The 18,912-nt window shown below is 37.9% G+C and overlaps 2 protein-coding genes across 5 annotated transcripts; both read right to left on the minus strand.

The window, feature by feature from the left end:
- Nucleotides 1-1,696: 1,696 nt before the first annotated feature.
- Nucleotides 1,697-11,604, minus strand: LOC113685413 (uncharacterized). Of its 3 annotated transcripts, XM_089200391.1 has the most exons (6): nucleotides 11,501-11,604; nucleotides 10,139-10,207; nucleotides 9,512-9,589; nucleotides 7,866-7,937; nucleotides 2,600-7,121; nucleotides 1,697-1,892 (listed from the first exon to the last, which is right to left on the minus strand). In XM_089200391.1, the coding sequence occupies exons 5-6, from the start codon at nucleotides 7,093-7,095 to the stop codon at nucleotides 1,838-1,840; spliced, it is 4,551 nt and encodes a 1,516-aa protein (XP_089056517.1). In that variant the 5' UTR covers nucleotides 7,096-7,121; nucleotides 7,866-7,937; nucleotides 9,512-9,589; nucleotides 10,139-10,207; nucleotides 11,501-11,604; the 3' UTR covers nucleotides 1,697-1,837. The 3 variants fall into 3 exon arrangements, 1 of the variants encoding a protein (XP_089056517.1); XR_016184977.1 differs by lacking the exon at nucleotides 1,697-1,892 and having other exon boundaries at nucleotides 7,091-7,121; nucleotides 7,866-7,956; XR_016184976.1 differs by lacking the exons at nucleotides 1,697-1,892; nucleotides 2,600-7,121 and having other exon boundaries at nucleotides 7,826-7,956.
- Nucleotides 11,605-12,282: 678 nt separating this feature from the next.
- On the minus strand, nucleotides 12,283-18,831 carry LOC113685429 (V-type proton ATPase subunit d 1). Of its 2 annotated transcripts, none has more exons than XM_089200410.1 (8): nucleotides 18,649-18,831; nucleotides 17,512-17,683; nucleotides 16,591-16,769; nucleotides 16,017-16,096; nucleotides 15,590-15,667; nucleotides 14,943-15,064; nucleotides 14,157-14,234; nucleotides 12,283-13,453 (listed from the first exon to the last, which is right to left on the minus strand). In XM_089200410.1, the coding sequence occupies exons 1-8, from the start codon at nucleotides 18,794-18,796 to the stop codon at nucleotides 13,450-13,452; spliced, it is 861 nt and encodes a 286-aa protein (XP_089056536.1). In that variant the 5' UTR covers nucleotides 18,797-18,831; the 3' UTR covers nucleotides 12,283-13,449. The 2 variants fall into 2 exon arrangements, with proteins under 2 accessions (XP_089056536.1, XP_027058743.1); XM_027202942.2 differs by having other exon boundaries at nucleotides 14,888-15,064.
- Between the last annotated feature and the right edge of the window lie 81 nt (nucleotides 18,832-18,912).

An 18,912-nucleotide genomic window follows, 5' to 3' on the forward strand; every position in this document is an offset into this window, starting at 1 on the left:
GGAGGTTGTTGTGTTATTCCAGCTTGTTTTGCTTGGCGCACTCTAGAGAGTCAAGGATTGGGTCATATTTCAACATAATCTATCCAATACTCTCGATCGAGCGCAACTGGATTAAATGCGTCACGTGACCGAATATGCCTCCCGAGGAAAATCTTCTTTGAAAAGTTGACTTAAGTTCGGAGAGAGTTTTCCTGTTATTTCTGAATAATAGGAAAACTTGTTTGTACGTTAAGTTTCAGTTGAAAGTCAATATCCCTTTTCGACGGTAAGCTACTCGTAAATAATCTGTTTCGCGTGTTACAAAATGAAGCACTAAAATTTTGACTTGGCCTTTGCACGACTTTTTGTTATCTCTTGATAAATGAACAAATTTGGACGCTCATTCAATCACCTGAGAAATCAAAGTAAAAAAATTATTTTAAGGCTCAGCGATTAGTTTCAAATGGTGCCCTTGATATCATACTGAGTATTGTAAGCCAACATTCCCTTCGCCTTCCGCGAGCAATTGTCACAAAATTATATCTTACATAGAAAAACAAATGTGGATACTTGAATCAACAGCACAGCTTACAGAACAAATTTTATTACCGAGGAATTAAAAAATACTTTGAAAAAAGCATATATAACTAGTAGTCTAGTGGTATTTATCTTTACGTGAATATCAAGAGAGTATTCTCTTGAGGCAATCAAATCAGTAGCAAATCAAACGTCTTTAAAATTCAACATCTTTTTGAGCATTTTGCTGTTTTGCATGTTCTCTAAAAATTCACAAAATTGGACATCATTCTTCTTTTATAATCATAAGTTCTGTTTCAAACTCTAGAAAATAGAAGGCATTGCCATAGGTCGAGAATTAACAGTGATTGGATCCAAAATAAGTGAAATCAATGATATTTTGACCTGAGGATAATGCGGAATAACGGAATTATTCCCACCGAAGAAATACAGTTGTAGAAATTGCAGTCGGACAAAAAAGCCGCAAAAAATTAAGCTTCGAAGTGGTTCGAACCTTCGTCCCCCTCATGTTTGGAGCGGAGGAAATTAGTTCGTCCTTTGTTACTTGTCAAGGAATTTGATCGCAAATAAATGGAATTAATCATTTTTTTAACACTGCACAACCTCTAGATAACGATAAAGATTGGCATTTCATGACTTGTTATCAACTACCTGTCAAAAAATCGTACTCAGGTCGTGATCGGACCACTGTTAACAATCGATCCTCATCAACTACAGTTATTAGTGAGAATCATCTCGATTTTGTCTTACAGTGACCTCTATCTAAAAATAAAACCTAAAACACTTAAGAAGTAATCCTTTTGTCTCCTCTAGATTGGCTTTCAAATTATCTCCATAGTAAGTAAAATTCATCTAGCTTAGAAATGGCCAGAAAAGACAAACCTTTAGCCTTGAATTGCTTTCTTAACATGTACAAAATTGTCTGTCTTTCATACATTACAATAAAATGCATCGTAGTTAGAAGCGAGAATCGCAAATTAAATCTATGCCGACCTTAAAGAATAAAGATTTAAGGAACCGCTATCGAAAAATAAGTGTCTCGATATTGGCATCTTAAAACATTTATCTCGTGTCCTTAGTGTTTTTAATCCTCATCCTTATTATTTTGTTCCTCTATTGATCTACCTTATGAGTCTAGCGAGTGACTCACGAAATCAAAAGAATAGTATTCAAAAGTAAATAGTTTACTGGAACCAAATTAAAAATGTCTGTACAAATTAATACCAGTTTCCTGTTTCGGCCAGAGCACAGGTAGAGGAGTCAAAGTAACACCAGTTTCCAGTTTCAGACACAGCGCAGGAAGAGGAGTCTTTGTCTCGGATCAGTTTCTGCTCTGCCTCTTGTCCGCCTCGTTCTCATCATCTGTCATTTCTTCTCTCCTGAAAAAAAAATTTGTGTAAAGAAGGAAGTTAAACGCACGTCACGATAGAGGAACAATTTCGGCCTTAGAGCAAATGGACCAAATTGCCAAAAAATAAAACTGATGAGAAACCGGAAAAAAAACCTTGATCAGCTTACTTCTTTGATGCCATTAGCTCAAGGCTGTCGTTTTTCAACTTTGCGAATTAAGTTAAGGATACCATGCCTAAACCCAGTGAAGTCACCTTCACACTATTATCTAGTTGTTGTTTTCCACTTCTTTTTACCAAGAAACCTCAGCTGCTCAAAATTATTTATTTATTCCGTTATTTGTCTTTCTACTTAGTCATTTTTGCTCACTTCAAACTTAAATTTGCAGCTTAAGTGATAAATATTTTGCGCACAAAAATAACATTGAGCCATGGCAAATTAAACTAAACCTTTCCTTTGTGTGCTGTATGAAATCTGTTAATCACTACATTTCCAAGATGTTTGGCTCCAGAACACCGTTCACAACGAAATCATAAGAAACCAGGATAGGTTACATTATACAAATTTCGTAAAAAAGGTTGTGGTTATTCATAGTGGTTAATAACAATAACAGGCGATGAAGAAGACTAGCAGTATGCAGTCAAAACGTCGCGATCTACATCACACGTGACTACATCGTGAGACAAACGAAAGAACTTAGCTTTCATTGTAAAATTACTCATTAAGCATAAGCTTACCTAAATTTTTTAAGTCAAATGTCACGTTGTCTCCCATCAACACAAACGGAGCCCACTGACAAGGTTCCGTGAAGCCTTTGCTCCTCAACCACTTGATGGCCTGGTGAAGGGATTCACTAGCACTTTTTCCAGCAGCCAGATGTTCGTAGAAATGATTCATGAGCTGCTCTGTTGCTTCGTCTTGTATTTCCCACGATGCTACCAACACTGAACGTGCACCGGATGCTAAGAAAGCCCGAGCGATTCCAATGACTCCTTCCTTTTTAAACGTTCCACGCCCACTGTGGCAACAGCTGAGTACTACCAGTTTAGCTCGCAACCTAACCTTCGCAATGTCAGACATTTTCAGAAGGTAGTCTTCTTCTTTTGGAATGCTGTTCAAGGCACAATTAGGGGAAAGGGCAATCTCCCCTCTATCAGCGTTGCCATGAGCAGCAAGGTGTAGTAGGCTCACTGAATGAATTGCTTGAAGTACCGCCTTCTTTGTCGCGTGCTCTCCTAACAAAGGCTGAACCCCCAGGAGTCGACCAACCATCTCTGCTTCCTTTCTTGCACAAGGCAATGGTTTCAACTGTAAGGTACGTCCTTTGTATTGCACTTTGACAGCCATGGGATCACCCACCACTAGTGCTCCAGTCTGACTGTGATAGTCCGCTGGACATTCCTGAATGAGCCCGAGAGTTGTCAAAGAAGGAACGATTCGGATACGGTGAGTCTCTGCTAAATACTTTCCAGCTGTTTCGTCTCGTAAGGCAGCAAAAGGGACTCGGTACGAGCAACTCTCTGGCACAATGATGATTTCAGGCTCTGTAAGTAGATCTTGTACAGGAGTGATGATCTGTTCAAAGCACAACTGAAGAATTCTTTGGGTTTGGGCTTTGGCTTTGGTCTGGTCAACTCGCACAGTTGCTTGGCTCTCTTCATGGGGCATGGGAGTGTCGTCATCCAGAGATCGATCCTCACAATTCTCATTCATACGAACGCCAAAGCTGGAAGCACTTCTTTTAAAAATGTCCTCCACATCACAAACTGATACAGCGATGAGAGTGTCGATTTCCATTTCGGGGCTCACTCTATACGTAATGTCTCCGTTTGCTTTCAAAACCCACAGATGAACATGCCGTTCACAATATGAAATGTACAAAACATCACAGCTGTTTTCTCTATTTACAATTTTTTCGATCCCAAACCATGATGTTGAATCGGTTGAGATGTGGCTTTCAACTGAGAGCTTATCTCCCATTAATTCCGCAAGGCCTCTAGCTCGTCTCAGCTCCTCCACATAGAGAGCATCTCGATGTCTTCCAGTGACGCAAAGCAACTGACTGAACAACTTGTAGGGAAAATTACCGCGCCCTTCTAAGAGAGACGTTTTTAGGTCATCGTTTCCTGCGAGGAGACTTCGCATCTCTTCATATTTTTTCATACATTGAGAAAGATACAGCATTGCCTTCTCTACCTCTGATTGCGATATCTTTAACAAGGTGATTCCGAGGAGGCTTTCAAAGTCAGTCATAATGTCTCCAATTTTGTTGCTTATCAAGTGCGCTTTCTCGAAGTACTTTTCTGATTCGCTATAATTGCCGAGCGATAGAGACACATAACCAAAGTGTAGGTACGTTCTTCCTTGGCTTTTTCTATCGCCAATGTTCTTGCTAATGGCAAGGGCTTTGCCATCGTGTTCTGTAGCCTTCTGGTAATCATGAAGCGAATAAAAAAAACTTGCCAGGCCTGCGTGGCATTCTCCTTCACATTTCCTGTTTCCGCTCTCTGTGCTGATGGAAAGCGCTTTGTCGAAATGCTCTTTAGCCTGCTTATTTTTCCTAATTGATAGAAACACAGCTCCAAGATTTATATAGCCTCTTCCTTCCCCTTCCCTGTTACCAATTTCTACCGCGATGGCAAGTGCATTCTCGTGATATTCTTTAGCCTTCCGATATTCACCGAGTGATTGAAACACGGCTCCAAGGCACCCGTAAGATGTTCCTTCTCCGTTTTTGTCGCCAATTTCTGCTGCGATTGCAATTGCTTTCTCGTGATATTCTTTAGCCTTTTGATATTCACCAAGTGATTCAAAAACAGTTCCGAGTTTCCTGTAAGATGCTCCTTCTTCTTTTCTGTTGCCAATTTCTGTTGCGATGGCAAGTGCTTTCTCGTGATATTCTTTAGCCTTCTGATATTCACCGACTGATTGAAACACACTTCCGAGGTTCCTGTAAGATGCTCCTTCTCCGTCTTTGTCGCCAATTTCTGTTGCCATGGCAAGTGCTTTCTCGTGATATTCTTTAGCCTTCTGATATTCACCGAGTGATTGAAACACACCTCCAAGGTTCCCGTAAGATGTTCCTTCTCCTTTTCTGTTGCCAATTTCTGTTGCGATGGCAAGTGCTTTCTCGTGATATTCTTTAGCCTTCTGATATTCACCGAGTGATTGAAACACACTTCCGAGGTTCCCGTAAGATGCTCTTTCTCCGTCTTTGTCGCCAATTTCTGTTGCGATGGCAAGTGCTTTCTCGTGATATTCTTTAGCCTTCTGATATTCACCGAGTGATTGAAACACACCTCCAAGGTTCCCGTAAGATGTTCCTTCTCCTTTTCTGTTGCCAATTTCTGTTGCGATGGCAAGTGCTTTCTCGTGATATTCTTTAGCCTTCTGATATTCACCGAGTGATTGAAACACAACTCCAAGGTTCCCGTAAGATGCTTCTTCCTGGTTTTTGTCGCCAATTTCTGTTGCGATGGCAAATGCTTTTTCGTGATATTCTTTAGCCTTCCGATATTCACAGAGTGATTGAAACACGGCTCCAAGGCACCCGTAAGATTTTCCTTCTTCTTTTCTGTCGCCAATTTCTGTTACGATGGCAAGTGCTTTCTCGTGATATTCTTTAGCCTTCTGATATTCACCGAGTGATTGAAACACATATCCAAGGTTCCCGTAAGATGTTCCTTCTCCTTTCTTGCGGCCAATTTCTGTTGCGATGGCAAGTGCTTTCTCGTGATATTCTTTAGCCTTCTGATATTCACCGAGTGATTGAAACACAACTCCAAGGTTCCCGTAAGATGCTCCTTCTCCGTCTTTGTGGCCAATTTCTGTTAAGATGGCAAGTGCTTTCTCGTAATATTCTTTAGCCTTTTGATATTCACCGAGTGATTTAAAAACAGTTCCGAGGTTCCCGTAAGATGCTCCTTCTCCTTCTCTGTCGCCAATTTCTGTTGCGATGGCAAGTGCTTTCTCGTGATATTCTTTAGCCTTCTGATATTCACCGACTGATTGAAACACACTTCCGAGGTTCCCGTAACATGCTCCTTCTCTGTCTTTGTCGCCAATTTCTGTTGTGATGGCAAGTGCTTTCTCGTGATATTCTTTAGCCTTTTGATATTCACCGAGTGATACAAAAACAGTTCCGAGTTTCCCGTAAGATGCTCCTTCTCCTTTTCTGTCGCCAATTTCTGTTACGATGGCAAGTGCTTTCTCGTGATATTCTCTAGCCTTCTGATATTCACCGAGTGATTGAAACACACCTCCGAGGTTCCTGTAAGATGTTCCTTCTCCTTTCTTGTGGCCAATTTCTGTTAAGATGGCAAGTGCTTTCTCGTGATATTCTTTAGCCTTCTGATATTCACCGAGTGATTGAAACACACTTCCAAGGTTCCCGTAAGATGCTCCTTCTCCTTTCTTGTCGCCACTTTCTGTTGTGATGGTAAGTGCTCTTTCGTAATATTCCTTAGCCTTCTGATATTCTCCGAGTGAATGAAACACGACTCCAAGATTCCCGTAAAGTCGTCCTTCACTTTTCGTTTCGCCAATTTCTGTTGTGATGGTAAGTGCTCTTTCGTAATATTCCTTAGCCTTCTGATATTCTCCGAGTGAATGAAACACGACTCCAAGATTCCCGTAAAGTCGTCCTTCACTTTTCGTTTCGCCAATTTCTGTTGTGATGGTAAGTGCTCTTTCGTAATATTCCTTAGCCTTCTGATATTCTCCGAGTGAACGAAACACGACTCCAAGATTCCCGTAAAGTCGTCCTTCACTTTTCGTTTCGCCAATTTCTGTTGCGATGGCACGTGCTTTCTCCCAATATTCCTTAGCCTTCTGATATTCTGCGAGTGATCGAAACACAGCTCCAAGGTTTTCATTAGCCACTGCCTCGTTTCTTTTACAGCCGATAGTTTTCATGATAGCAACAGCTCTTTCAAAGAGTTTCTTGGCTTCTGCAAACCTACTCTTTTCTCGATATTTTTCTCCCAGTTCTATCATTAATATCCCAGCATTGTGGAAGATACCAATTAGTCTACCAGAGATTGCGTAGTACGCATTGAATATCACCTCATTCACATCAAGGTCATCAATACGACAGTTCAAATTGTTGAGCAAAATTAAACATTCACCACACACCTCACTGGCTTGCATACCACGATCAGTCCTCAAAAGAAATATGACCACATTTATGCCTATCTTGATCTTTTCTAGGATCTCATGCATGTTATTCATCTCTTTTGCGTTTATCAGAATGGTCCCTGACGTGAAAATTTTAAAAAAGGGAAAAGTAAAGAAACTCAAATGACGAAAGAAGATGAAGTTTTTTTTTCTGTTTTTTTAAAGGGCATTGTTTTCTTTCCGCGAGGGTTCGTTGCTTTATTTTCAAGGCTAATCACTTGAGCACACACAACAATCCTTGACAAATTATGTCGGAAAAATTTGTTAAACATCCAATTTAAAGATCCGATCTAAGCAAAAGGTTTCGACCCTCCCAGCTTTCGCTCGTATCAGTGTCACTTTGACTTGGATTTAGAATGCGCCTCCGGAATGCGTTACGTTCAGAGTCAAAGAATGTAGTTGTATCTTTTTTTACAGTATCCATGAAGGCCTAGGGTAGGCAGAAATCATACCCCAGACGATGGGAAGTTCTTATAATGCGACGTGTAACAGAGTCAGTATATCTAGAATCATTTTAGTTACGCCTAGAGCTTAATTTTTCCAATATTCGTTTCACAGAATAATAGATTAGATTTATAATGGTAAAAGGACCGAGTGGAGTCCAATTCGGTCTGTAATTAAACGAGTGATAAACAAAAGGACTAAGTGTGATTGGATGCTGCAACTGTCCGATCACAGGTGTCCGATTACAAATTAATAGAATGATTCATTAAAAAAAAGTAGCAAATGTACCCTCAAATTTGAGGAATTTGTAATAGTTATGATTAACAAGAAAAAAAATTAATGGCCAGCGGCTATGGAACTATAAGAGAGAGACAGCTTACCTCTAAAACAGTCACATGGAGTGTTCAGTATCCTCTGGTTACCGTCTGACGAATGAAACCAAATGTAAAAAACTGAAGAAAAAAACTTTCCCTGTCAGTGATGAATACAAATAAATAGCGTTATTACAAAGTAGGTACCTGCGGATCAATAGCAGTATCTGGGCAACTGCCCACCTACCCCTCCCCTAACCCAACTAGCTTGTTATAAATTAGAGATGAACTTTGCTCGTTTGTCTCACGGTAGAGTCACTTATGATGTAGATCGCGACGTTTCGACTGCAATACTGCTAGTCTTCATCAGGTGATGAGGTCGATTGTTTACGTGTCGCTATTTGTAGCACGTTGATACGCTGCTATTGGTGCATTTCGATCCTCATTATTATTCCGATCGTTAGATGGTGTTCCCTCATAGGTCCTCCTAAATCGTCTCTTGTGTTGTTTGATCGTGGGTATCCAAGCTTCGGGAATGTCGATTCTGCTATCCCTATTGATGTTATTGGGATGAGGTCTTGTATGGATAGCCTCTTTGACCCTACGTGTGTACCATTGGGGGTCACGATCAATAAACTTCATAAATCGACTCGTTATATTGGAAATATGTCGATCTTACGACGAAATTCAAGAGATCGGCAATTTGTGTAGGTGTTAAGTTTGTGCGGTTAGCAAGATCTATCTATCTGCTTTAAATGCCATCGGTCTAATAATATTATGATAGTTAAGATTTTAATGATTATAAAGATTGTAAGGATTATAAATACCATAGTTCTAACAATATCACATTTGTAGAGATTTTAATGATTATAAAAATTGTCACGATCAAACAACACAAGAGCCGATTTATGAGGACCTATGAGGGAACACCATCTTACGATCGGAATAATAATGAGGATCGAAATGCACCAATAGCAGCGTACCAACGTGCTACAATTAGCGACACGTAAACAATCGACCTCATCGCCTGATGAAGACTAGCAGCATTGCAGTCGAAACGTCGCGATCTACATCATAAGTGACTATCGTGAGAAAAACCAACAAAGTTCATCTCCTATCTTACACCACGATAAACAATGAACACATATTTTATTACATTGTTATCAATTGACTGTTGGTGGGTTAGGGGAGGGGTAGGTGGGCAGTTGCCCAGGTGCTGATACTGATCCGGACTTGCTCCGTTGATAAAAATATTTTCATTAATAAAAGATTGAATTTCTTGGTCTTGACATCAGAATTTTCTGCTCTTAAAACTTAAATTGTCAGACTGAATGATTAAAAGGCAACTTCTCCTTTTCAATACCATACATTAAGATGCAAACAGTTGATGAGAACACATTATCTGATCAGTTTAATTACATCACCTTGATTCAAATCAAATTCTCTAAAGTTGCTGTTAAGAAAATGTGTAGCAGTTAGAAGGGAGAATTACTAATAAGATCTTGGAGGCGAAGGTTTTAAATTAAGTTTTATTTATTTTGCCCGCAGACTTATATTTATGTCAAACTTTGTCGCGGAAAATCCTCCTGAATTTTTGAGGTTATTTCGATCTCTGATACTCCTATCATTTAGTACGGCAAATTTCCGTAAAATTGGCTATGATTTTTTTTAGAAAAGTAAAAACATTATCTCTATAGTTTTTTTTAGCTGCTTACCTTTCAAACAACACCTGTCGAGTTTAATGTGTTGATCTTGTGACCAAAGAAACCAAAAGGAAAAAATTGAAATAACACCTGTGAAAGAAAGATGAATGCAAATAGCAAGAGTCCATAAAAAATAATCACAGAAAATCTCTAAGTTCGTTTAGACTACTGCAATATCAAATCTTTTCCAGTTTAAAAATATAAAGATTGCTTTCACTAATCAATAATCCTCAGTAACTGAAGTTAATAAAACTTATGTCAGAAATATGTCAGAATTTAGAAAGGGAAAAGGATATCAATAAAATAGCTTTTTTTGGCTGCTTACCCTATCTATGTAAAGCGTAAAACGTGCCAAGTTTAGTATCCTGATCGTTTCACGAATGAAACCAAAATTAAGAAACTTCCTGCAAAACAACAATGATCGAAAATAGCCAGTTTCATAACAATGTTGTTAACCTGATCATGAAAAAAGTAATAACTACCGATACACTTGGAATGAAGAAGTCGAATCTTTCTCGACTGAGATTGCTTGAAATTCCAAATCCTCTATCATAAAAATTTCACCGAGTTTCGGTCCAAAATATTTCAATTTTCAGATACGAGGAAAGTTCGTCACCTGAGCTTTTTACAACCTCTTACCTTGCCAAAAAATAGACGTGTCTTTTTCAATGTTCTGATCGAATGGCTGTCGAAACCAAAATCAAGAAACTGAAAAAAAAAAATTCGTGCATTACAGAAGTTGATAAAAAAAGGCTCGAGTGAATACAAATCAGGACTCTGATTAGTAAAAGGTTATAATACTGGTAACAATCAAAACCCTAAAAAGTTACAGCATATTGCTAGTGTTCGGGCATAGTGCATATTTAAATCGTAAAGGAACCACCGGAGGACAATGGTTGAAAACATTCTCTCTGCAACTTCCCCATAACTTGATTAAAAACACTGACCAAACCAAGTTTCGGCCCATCTGTCAAGAAACAGATCGGACGAAACAGCTATGCTGCTCTTGATTTCCATCTAGAGCAGAAGTGTGTGATTAATACATACAGTGAGAAGAGTACTGGATGCACGTGTATGTGTAGTACATTTTGTGTATATTTTTCAAAATTTCTTCTAAAAGGCTACAACGTGAAATATTCAAGTCGACTTCTTATTTCTTTTTTTTCTTCGGAACTGAACATTCTGCAGCGAAAGGGAAGCTTAACTGTGCATGAAGCCAGTGAGTCCTTTTAAACATTTGAAAAAATTCTCGAGACAAATTTGACGCGGGAACAATCTTCGTTTCCAAGGCTCAGAATCAGCTTGTCTGTCTGATTTCAGGTAGACGCGTCCGAAGGAAATTGTGACTAGTGCTAGACAAGTACTAGCCCTGAAGTTTAATATCGATGTAAATGTCTATAATGCGCGGTGTGTTTGAAAATTATTTTGTCTATCTATTTGCGTTGTGTTTTGAATTATTTGGTGTCATTTGATCACGGATATTCATTCCTTCGCTCTCGTCTAAAGAGTGCGTCATTATTTAGCCTACAATCATCACGTATGATTTTCGATAATCGCCCTCCTTTTTCAATGATAGAATATCGCATGGGAGTTTCGTTATTTTAACTTGTAGCTTCAATAACTTGCAGCTTCTAAATAAGCCTTTAAAAATGTAAAAACTGTTTAGTATGCACGACTGTCGAATTGTTATGATATAATTACGACGACACGATCGATGTCGGTGTTGTATTACAAACAGATCGATCGTAAGAAACAATCGCTCAATCCTTATCTGCTTGGACGTTTCATTTACCACAAGCTATCTTGTTCTTTACTAGGATTTTTTTTCCCTGTGATATTTAGCGTTGCTATATTAATCCCTATATTGGTAATCCACCGAGTACTAAATCATGTAAAGGCAGAAATACTTACAGAGGCTTGAAAATATATTGTATCAATAACAAAATTCTTTTGATATTGGACAGATAATACAGCAAATTAATCATCTCACATTGTACTTACCACAATTCGATTTCTGAACGGTTTCTTGTTTTATAAAGTAATACAACCAACTTTAGGAATCAAATTATTACCATATGTCTATCGGTTTTAAAATACTGGTGACAGATTTAGGCCACCCCTAAAGAGATAAAATGGTTCCACCCACCCATCCCCCCTTCCTCGTAAAATTTCATATCTGGCTAAACTCATGATATGATTCAACGGAGACCCGGGGGGAGCCCTTACAAAATAAAGTGTTGGAGGGCCGCCGTGTGTTCTCTCAAACCTCGAGTTTATTTGTGGCGGTCTTACACGTACGTGACTCTATACGGGAGATCCCCAATAATAGATCACAAACACGTAGGACCCTTTACCCTTAACATCAGTATCCATATTCTCCTCACTCTTCCCTTTACGTTTCCATTGGTAGTGACAAGGAGATTTTATTTATGAATCATAGCTCTTAAGTTGGCGATCATTTCCTTTATTTGCATGACCTTAATGAATGATTCAGCGGTATTAATGTGAGGAAAAATCTGATCTGGCTACTCCTAAGGTTTTAAGGGCCGACTATGAACGGTCAGCATATCATCGAAGCATGGTCAATTTATAGTGTCATGCGTTTGTTATGCACGCGTTTCTTTTTCTAGGAGCACGGTTATTAACTGAGTCAGGGGTCGAGTCTCGAGCCGGAGGGGAAAATATCTGGCTCTCGTTTATTACGAAATGAACGCTACAGATATGTAAACAGACCTTGTCAAAACCTTTATTATATTACTTTAAATAAGTAACAGTGAGACACATAACATGCCACTTTTTTTATTTGAGCTTCTTTGCCTGATTTATGGTAATATCGACGAATTGTTTACTATTCATTTTAAATCAAGTAATTCGGTTCGTACGTTTATGGCAGCCATAACTTACCATCTAAGTTACGTATGTCCATCTGTTTGACTGAACGATGGAACAAAAAATGTTTTTCAACGGAAACGAGAAGAGAGCCAGAGAAAACTCAAGAGATTAATTATTGCTTGGAAGGGCTCTGCATACGAGACAAAAACCGATATTTACCTACATGTGTTCCTGTCGAACTTTTCGGCTTAAAACCTAAGAAAAATAAAATATTCTTGGAATACTTTGAAGTGTTTTCAACTCTCCGCTTCTGTTAATCTGTAGCAGATTTGAATCAACCTCCTCCATGATAAGTAGCTATGATTATTCCATTGTAATGTTCGGTTGAACTCCCCATCATTTCACTTTCAAGTATCCTTTAACTCAGTATACTAGACTCGCGGCATTCCTTGCAGTACCCGATTCTGAGTCTTTTTACATAATTGCTGGTCATGTTATAATCATAAATACGTATTACATAATAATTTGGGGTACAGAAATACGTCGCATTCTTCAGAATTTCTGTTGTCACTGTCAAACGTATGCTCTCAAAACACTATAAACTGAAAATGAAAATATATAACTGTATTCTACACTCTCCTGTTGACCCTTTAACTTCCAAGATCTGATTGAGAATTCTCCCTGCTAGCTACTACACATTTCCTTGTAAATTAATTGCAAGAATTTGGTACTAGATCAAGATAACAACTTCTACCTGATAAGTTTGAATATTCTCATTAACTAATTGCTGGATAATATATGGATAATTTAGGGAGAAGTTACATCTTAATCACCTCTGGGAGTTAAAGGGTTAAAGTCTAAATTATGAACATGTACCAACCATGATTAAACAAACTTTACAATTTCTAATTTCATTTTGGTAGATCACAGCCACACAAGGATGGCAGAAGTATTGCAAGTTTAGAATATTGGAATGTAGTTATCAATTTTGGATTTATTTCTCTGAGCAATGCACTCAGCTATCCATACGATATTGCGACACTCCTGTTCTTTTAGCTTGACATAGGCATAAAACACACCCAGATGGAACTGCTGTTGGAATGCTAGAGTGTTCATCTTCACCTGTGAGGAGAAAAAAAACAGGCTCTACCTTTTCATACCAGAGATGTGATAAGCAATTCTCCCCCTGTAGTTCCTTGACATTTCTTTGTAACTGTTTATGGGAATCTTGTTTTTTATCAGTTATCAAGTTGTCTATTTTCGTTACCTGTTTGCTGGACGATGTATTGATATTGATGGGAGAAATCAAATGTTTATCACATGCAGTACAACTGTGAAGACCATTACTGATCAGTTCTAGTATAGAAGTCACGTTTGGCAATTCAGCTGATGATGACCCTGTTCAACAAGTCTTCTCCCATCTCAAATGACTATCCATCATGATAACTTTATGCATTGATAACAGGAAAAAAAAAGAAGAAAAAAAAGAGGGTAAACCCAAAGCCACCCCCTCCCATATCCCCAGCATTTTGTTCAGTACCCCCTAACAGTTCATGAATAGCTATTTACACTCCTATGTAAAGAGAGCTGTTGTCAGAGTCAACTATCCCACCCAGTAATATGGAACAGAACCCTTGGTCAAGGTATTTTAAATACTGAGTCTAGAGCATGCTAACCAACAGACTGATGTATGGAGTGAGAAACTGGGTAAAATGGCCACAGGTGAAATGTTGATCACAGGCAAATTTTTTCACACTTTTTAACAATGAAATTGTTAAATCACACTCAATTCTACAATTTTTTAAGTCCTGATCTCTTTACATACCTCATGCTCAAAGAATTTATCTTCCAGTGTCTTTTCACCAGGATTTGTACCAGCTCCTTCAAAGAGAGACTTGTAATCCTGTGAAAAAACCAAAGTACATGTTATCACTGAAAGGTTAAGGACAAAAACAAATCCTTAGTGTTTTAATTTCCTTTGTCAGTGCTCTTTTAGAAATATATCTAGAAGACAGTTTATTGGAAAAACTTGAAAGCCACCCCATGCTACACCATGTCAGGCTTTACTTTACTGACCGTTACATGATGTATTTGTGCAATTTACAAAATGTTTCAAAAGAGCATTTAGGAAAACACATGGAAAACCATGCTCTCTCAACAGAACATGAAAGAAAAAAAACTTGAACAAAAGAACAACTGTTATTGAAAGATCATAGACCAACAAGGGCTTTAAAAAAAATGAAAAGAGAGAATTGACTGATTGATGCTTATGAGAAAACAACCGTGCACATGATGGGGGGATTGACAGGAGATCACACAGTGGTGAACTGCAACAACAATGAAAAAAAAAAAAAAAACACTAAACAAACAAGCACTATGTGTGACATGAGAAGCCTTCCATTCAGACCTAAAACTTTAGCACTCAGACCAGACTCATTTGTTATAGATCATTTTCTACTTTTTTCTCCTCAGCCAGTGGAAAACACAAAAACTTAAAAGAGACAACATTTACACTCAACAACCTTTACACATTTAAAATGTGAAGTAAAAATGTACCGAGTAGTAATCTGCCACTGCTCTGACTTGTTCATAATCATCAGCTCTGGCCAACCTAGACAGTCCCTCTGGGTACAGCTTGCCGCACTTGGGATAAAGCTTGTTACGATCATCCTTACCAAGTTCAGTGCCAAAGGAATTGATGGTGATAATGAAAGCTCGACGATCAGCCTCAAACTAAGAAATGCATTAAAGGAGAAGGAGAACATTTCAACAAATTAATCCTTCTATACCCTGGGTAAAGTTGAAGGGGGAAGGGTGTCTGAAACTGCGTGTGACCCTCAAGAGTAAGAAAAACATTAAGTATTTATTTATGATTAAGTATTCTAGTATTCTCTTTATTTCCAGTTGGACACTACTGCAAGACACCACATTGAAAAACCCTTCCAACAAACCTGTTAACCTTCTACACCCTAACATCAGTATGCATATCTTTTCACATTTCCTAGGGTGCTGACTTTGCCCTAGCGACCTTAAAGAGTGATTCAGGGTTGACATTGTAAGGTGAAATTAGATGCTAGTCACTCTTAGGGGTTAACTTAACTGTTTGAGGCAAAATACATTCAGGCAATGATGGCTCTCCATGGATGTGCTAAATAACATGCATAGCAATACATTCATACATTTTCCCTCTTCTCTAATTGTCCAAAAAAAGTGTAAACTTAAATACTGTTCAGAGACTTAAAGAAAAATCTCACTTACTTGAAGAATTGGGCACATGACATCTGCTGTTGTTCCACCTAAATCTTCACAAAACTTGTGGAAGCCTTCAAGGTATGCCTGATGATAAAAATTACCACATAAAAGTTTAATTCTCAACACAATGGAAACAAGCCAGGGGTGAATGTATACTTCCATTTAGAAGCTAGGACATTACTTTGGAAAGAAATGAGGAGAAGAAAGGCAATTTGTATGTTGACAGCCAGTGGCACAATGCTGAGGAGGTTTAAGGTTAATGTTTCTCACTATCTGTGTTGTTGTTGAAAAATGAGTTTCTGTATGAAAAATCTCATCAGATGATTTGTATATTCAACAAAGAAAACTAAAAGAAAAATAGTTCGAAATCATTTCAACCTGAAATTCATTTAATGAGCAACATCCACAAGCATCTGAAGTCACCCTGGCTCACCTTATACAATGTGTTTCTGATAATCTCAATATTCATCTCATCTAAGTCCTGTTCAGAAATGCATTCCACAAAAAATGGTGCTAGAGATCAAATAAAGAACTACTTCATTAGTCTTTGTCTGTATTCCACCATCAAGAAAAGAGAGGAAAGAATACTAACCCAACAAAATTACTAATCACAGATCATGATCAACACTATTCCATGCACACAGATGATGACAATAAAAATTAAAAAAATTGAAGAATATCATATAAATGTAAAGAAGAATTTTCAAGGCTGACCACCAAAAATTATTCTGTAAGGAGAAATAACATTTTTATATTGTGATGTTAAGGCAATTGGATAAGCACACATACTGTACCTACATGTGTTCCTATTGCTGGATGATCAATTCTTCATCTTAACTAAGCAGCTTAACTGCATTGGAAGCAACTCCACATGCTGATAGTATTGTTTAAGTTTAGCATAACCATAATTGTTTCTGAGTTCTAAGAGTGCTGAAGTAAGAAGCCAATAAATCATTAAAGAGAAGACTTGTCTTTGACAGAATTCTCACATTACAATCTGTGCTAACCTAAAGGAGTGTCAATCATAACAGCATTGTACAACTCTGCAGGAGTGGATGCAATATTGATGGAAGCCATTTCCTCAAAGCTACCCAGGGGATGACACTTGGGGACCAGCTCTGAAATGGGTCGCTGATGCAGTGTTCCAGTGATCAACAAAATGATATTGTCAATCATGTAGCTATACCTAAAAATCAAACCAGTAACTTAACTTTAAAATGATGATGCTCAAATTGTTGGCTCTCCTGTGCAAGTCATACACACACAAAGTTTACAATTACAGAGAATCATAAAAAAACCACATAATATAGCATGTCAATCCAAGCAACTAATAAAAACAACCTCATGATAGGCTGCATTTAAGAGCTGACAAGTATATTTAAGCCTTGATGAAAAAATACTAGAATATGTTGGGCAAAACTAAATGAACACATTCACTGTCAGGCAATGAATCCAAAAAATTGTGGCAATAATAGTGACAAAAATAAAAAAAGAATATTTAGTAACTCTTTTCCTCCCAACATCTGATTAATGATTCTCTATGCTAGCTGCAACACATTTACTTATGAATAAGTCAAGAGAATTTGGTGTTAGATGAATAAAACAACTTCTAGTTGCCTCTGAAGATGACTTCTGCTCAGGATGTTGAAACATCAGTCACCACTACTGATAACAGTCCTTCTCAGGACTACATTTAACTGGATAATCAAACAACACTATTACAAAACAACTTCTACCTGACAAGTTTGAGTATTCTCATTACCTCTCTGTTGGATAATTTAGGGATATTAGAGGGAAAATTTAGATGATAAGCACATCTGGGAGTTTAAGAGTTACATGTGTAACTGAGTTCAAAATGAACAAGTTGTCATATCAACAACATGGTGACTTAGTGAGGTTTTACTTTTAAGACCAATTTAATGGCTTACGTAATGAAGTCCATAAAAGTTGCCATTGGTTCAAGAGCTTGGTTGCGTAAATGCCTAAACTCTGTGACCAACTTCTCCCTCAGTCTGTCATCAATAACTGACACATTCAAAGGACCAGCCTCATTTTGAAGAAAATTTCCATAATCTGTGCTTTGCAAGTGTAGCTTCAGATCTACAAAAAGAAGAATCGACCTTAAAATAATTTAATGCCCACAGCCTAATTGATATCTTGTGTTGACTCATGTAACAAAATAGGATTTTCCACTCACATTCAACTCATCAATTTCTAACATGAACAACAGCACCTTGGCAAGTCATCATGGCATTCAGTAAATAATTTGCAGTGTGTAAATTTTGGGCAATATTTCCCTACAACCACACACTAATTTAAAACAAAACCATAGTCCCAAAGGCAATCTATTGTTTTGCTATTCTTTTCTTTATCCAAGAACTGTATACATAATGAAGTAAGGGGCTGTACAGAAATCTTACCAAACTTTTTTAAACTACTCTAACGAATATAAAAATGATCCTCCCAGTTATGAACACTACTGAACTAGTAGTTGAAATAAGGCCTGAAAAAATTCAGGTCTATACAGGATTTGAACCCATGACCTCTCTGGTGCAGTGCTCTACCAACTAAGCTAACAAGCCAACTGGGAGCTGGTCATTATGTTGGATCCAAATACATAAACATTGATTGCATAAACATAAAGAGCCTGTCATGATTTTCATGTTTATGTAATGGCTACATTCATTGTCGCAATGTGTAAAGGCACAAAAGTAAACAAGGCATTTTTCGCGTTCCTTTTCGTGCTTATTTCAATTTGCAAGCATTGAATTACGATTACATATATCAAACTTTCTGAATTTCATACTTCCGTTAACATTACTTGTATGTAATGTATATTTTATGAAAATACTGATGATGCACTAGCTAGTAGTAATGTATACGGCCATAAAATAACTCTAAAGGATATTTCAACTGTTAGGCTATGGCATTAGATTGATTTCTATTTCGTCATCAAACATACGAGACACAACACGGCGAGTAAACCAAAATTAAGCTTACATGCGAAGCAAGTATCTACAGTGTCTTCTACTGTTAGATGCTAAAAATATTCGCTAACTTTTTACCTTCCAGCGTTTCACATTGAGACAAATTGAGGTAATCACTTTGATTTAAGATTCCTGATCGAAATCCTCGGACCAAACCCTCAAGATAACCACTATCTACGTTGAAAAATAACTCATGAAACGACAACATTTGAGTTGTCTCGGCCATTTTTCCCCGTTCCAATATGGCGGACAATATAAACCGAACCAGTCTTTCCGACTGTCACAGGTTAATCATGTGATTTGTCACGTAAAGCAATACGCAGTCGTCACGCAACGCTCCTC

The sequence above is a fragment of the Pocillopora damicornis genome, chromosome 3 (genome assembly GCF_964200805.1).
Source record: "Pocillopora damicornis chromosome 3, jaPocDami1.2, whole genome shotgun sequence".
Classification (NCBI taxonomy): Eukaryota; Metazoa; Cnidaria; class Anthozoa; order Scleractinia; family Pocilloporidae; genus Pocillopora; species Pocillopora damicornis.

Bases quoted from the DNA above. Each gene is read 5' to 3' on its own strand.
- LOC113685429 (XM_027202942.2), bottom strand. From the start codon at position 18,796: ATGGCCGAGACAACTCAAATGTTGTCGTTTCATGAGTTATTTTTCAAC. The intron at 16,770-17,511 runs GTAAGCCATTAA...TTTGATTTTTAG, and splicing joins ACTTTTATGGACTTCATTAC to GTATAGCTACATGATTGACA. The intron at 13,454-14,156 runs GTATGTAAAGAG...TTCTCCTCACAG, and splicing joins ATAAATTCTTTGAGCATGAG to GTGAAGATGAACACTCTAGC.
- LOC113685413 (XM_089200391.1), bottom strand. From the start codon at position 7,095: ATGAATAACATGCATGAGATCCTAGAAAAGATCAAGATAGGCATAAAT. The intron at 1,893-2,599 runs GCTTATGCTTAA...TTTTTTCAGGAG, and splicing joins GACTTAAAAAATTTAGGTAA to AGAAGAAATGACAGATGATG.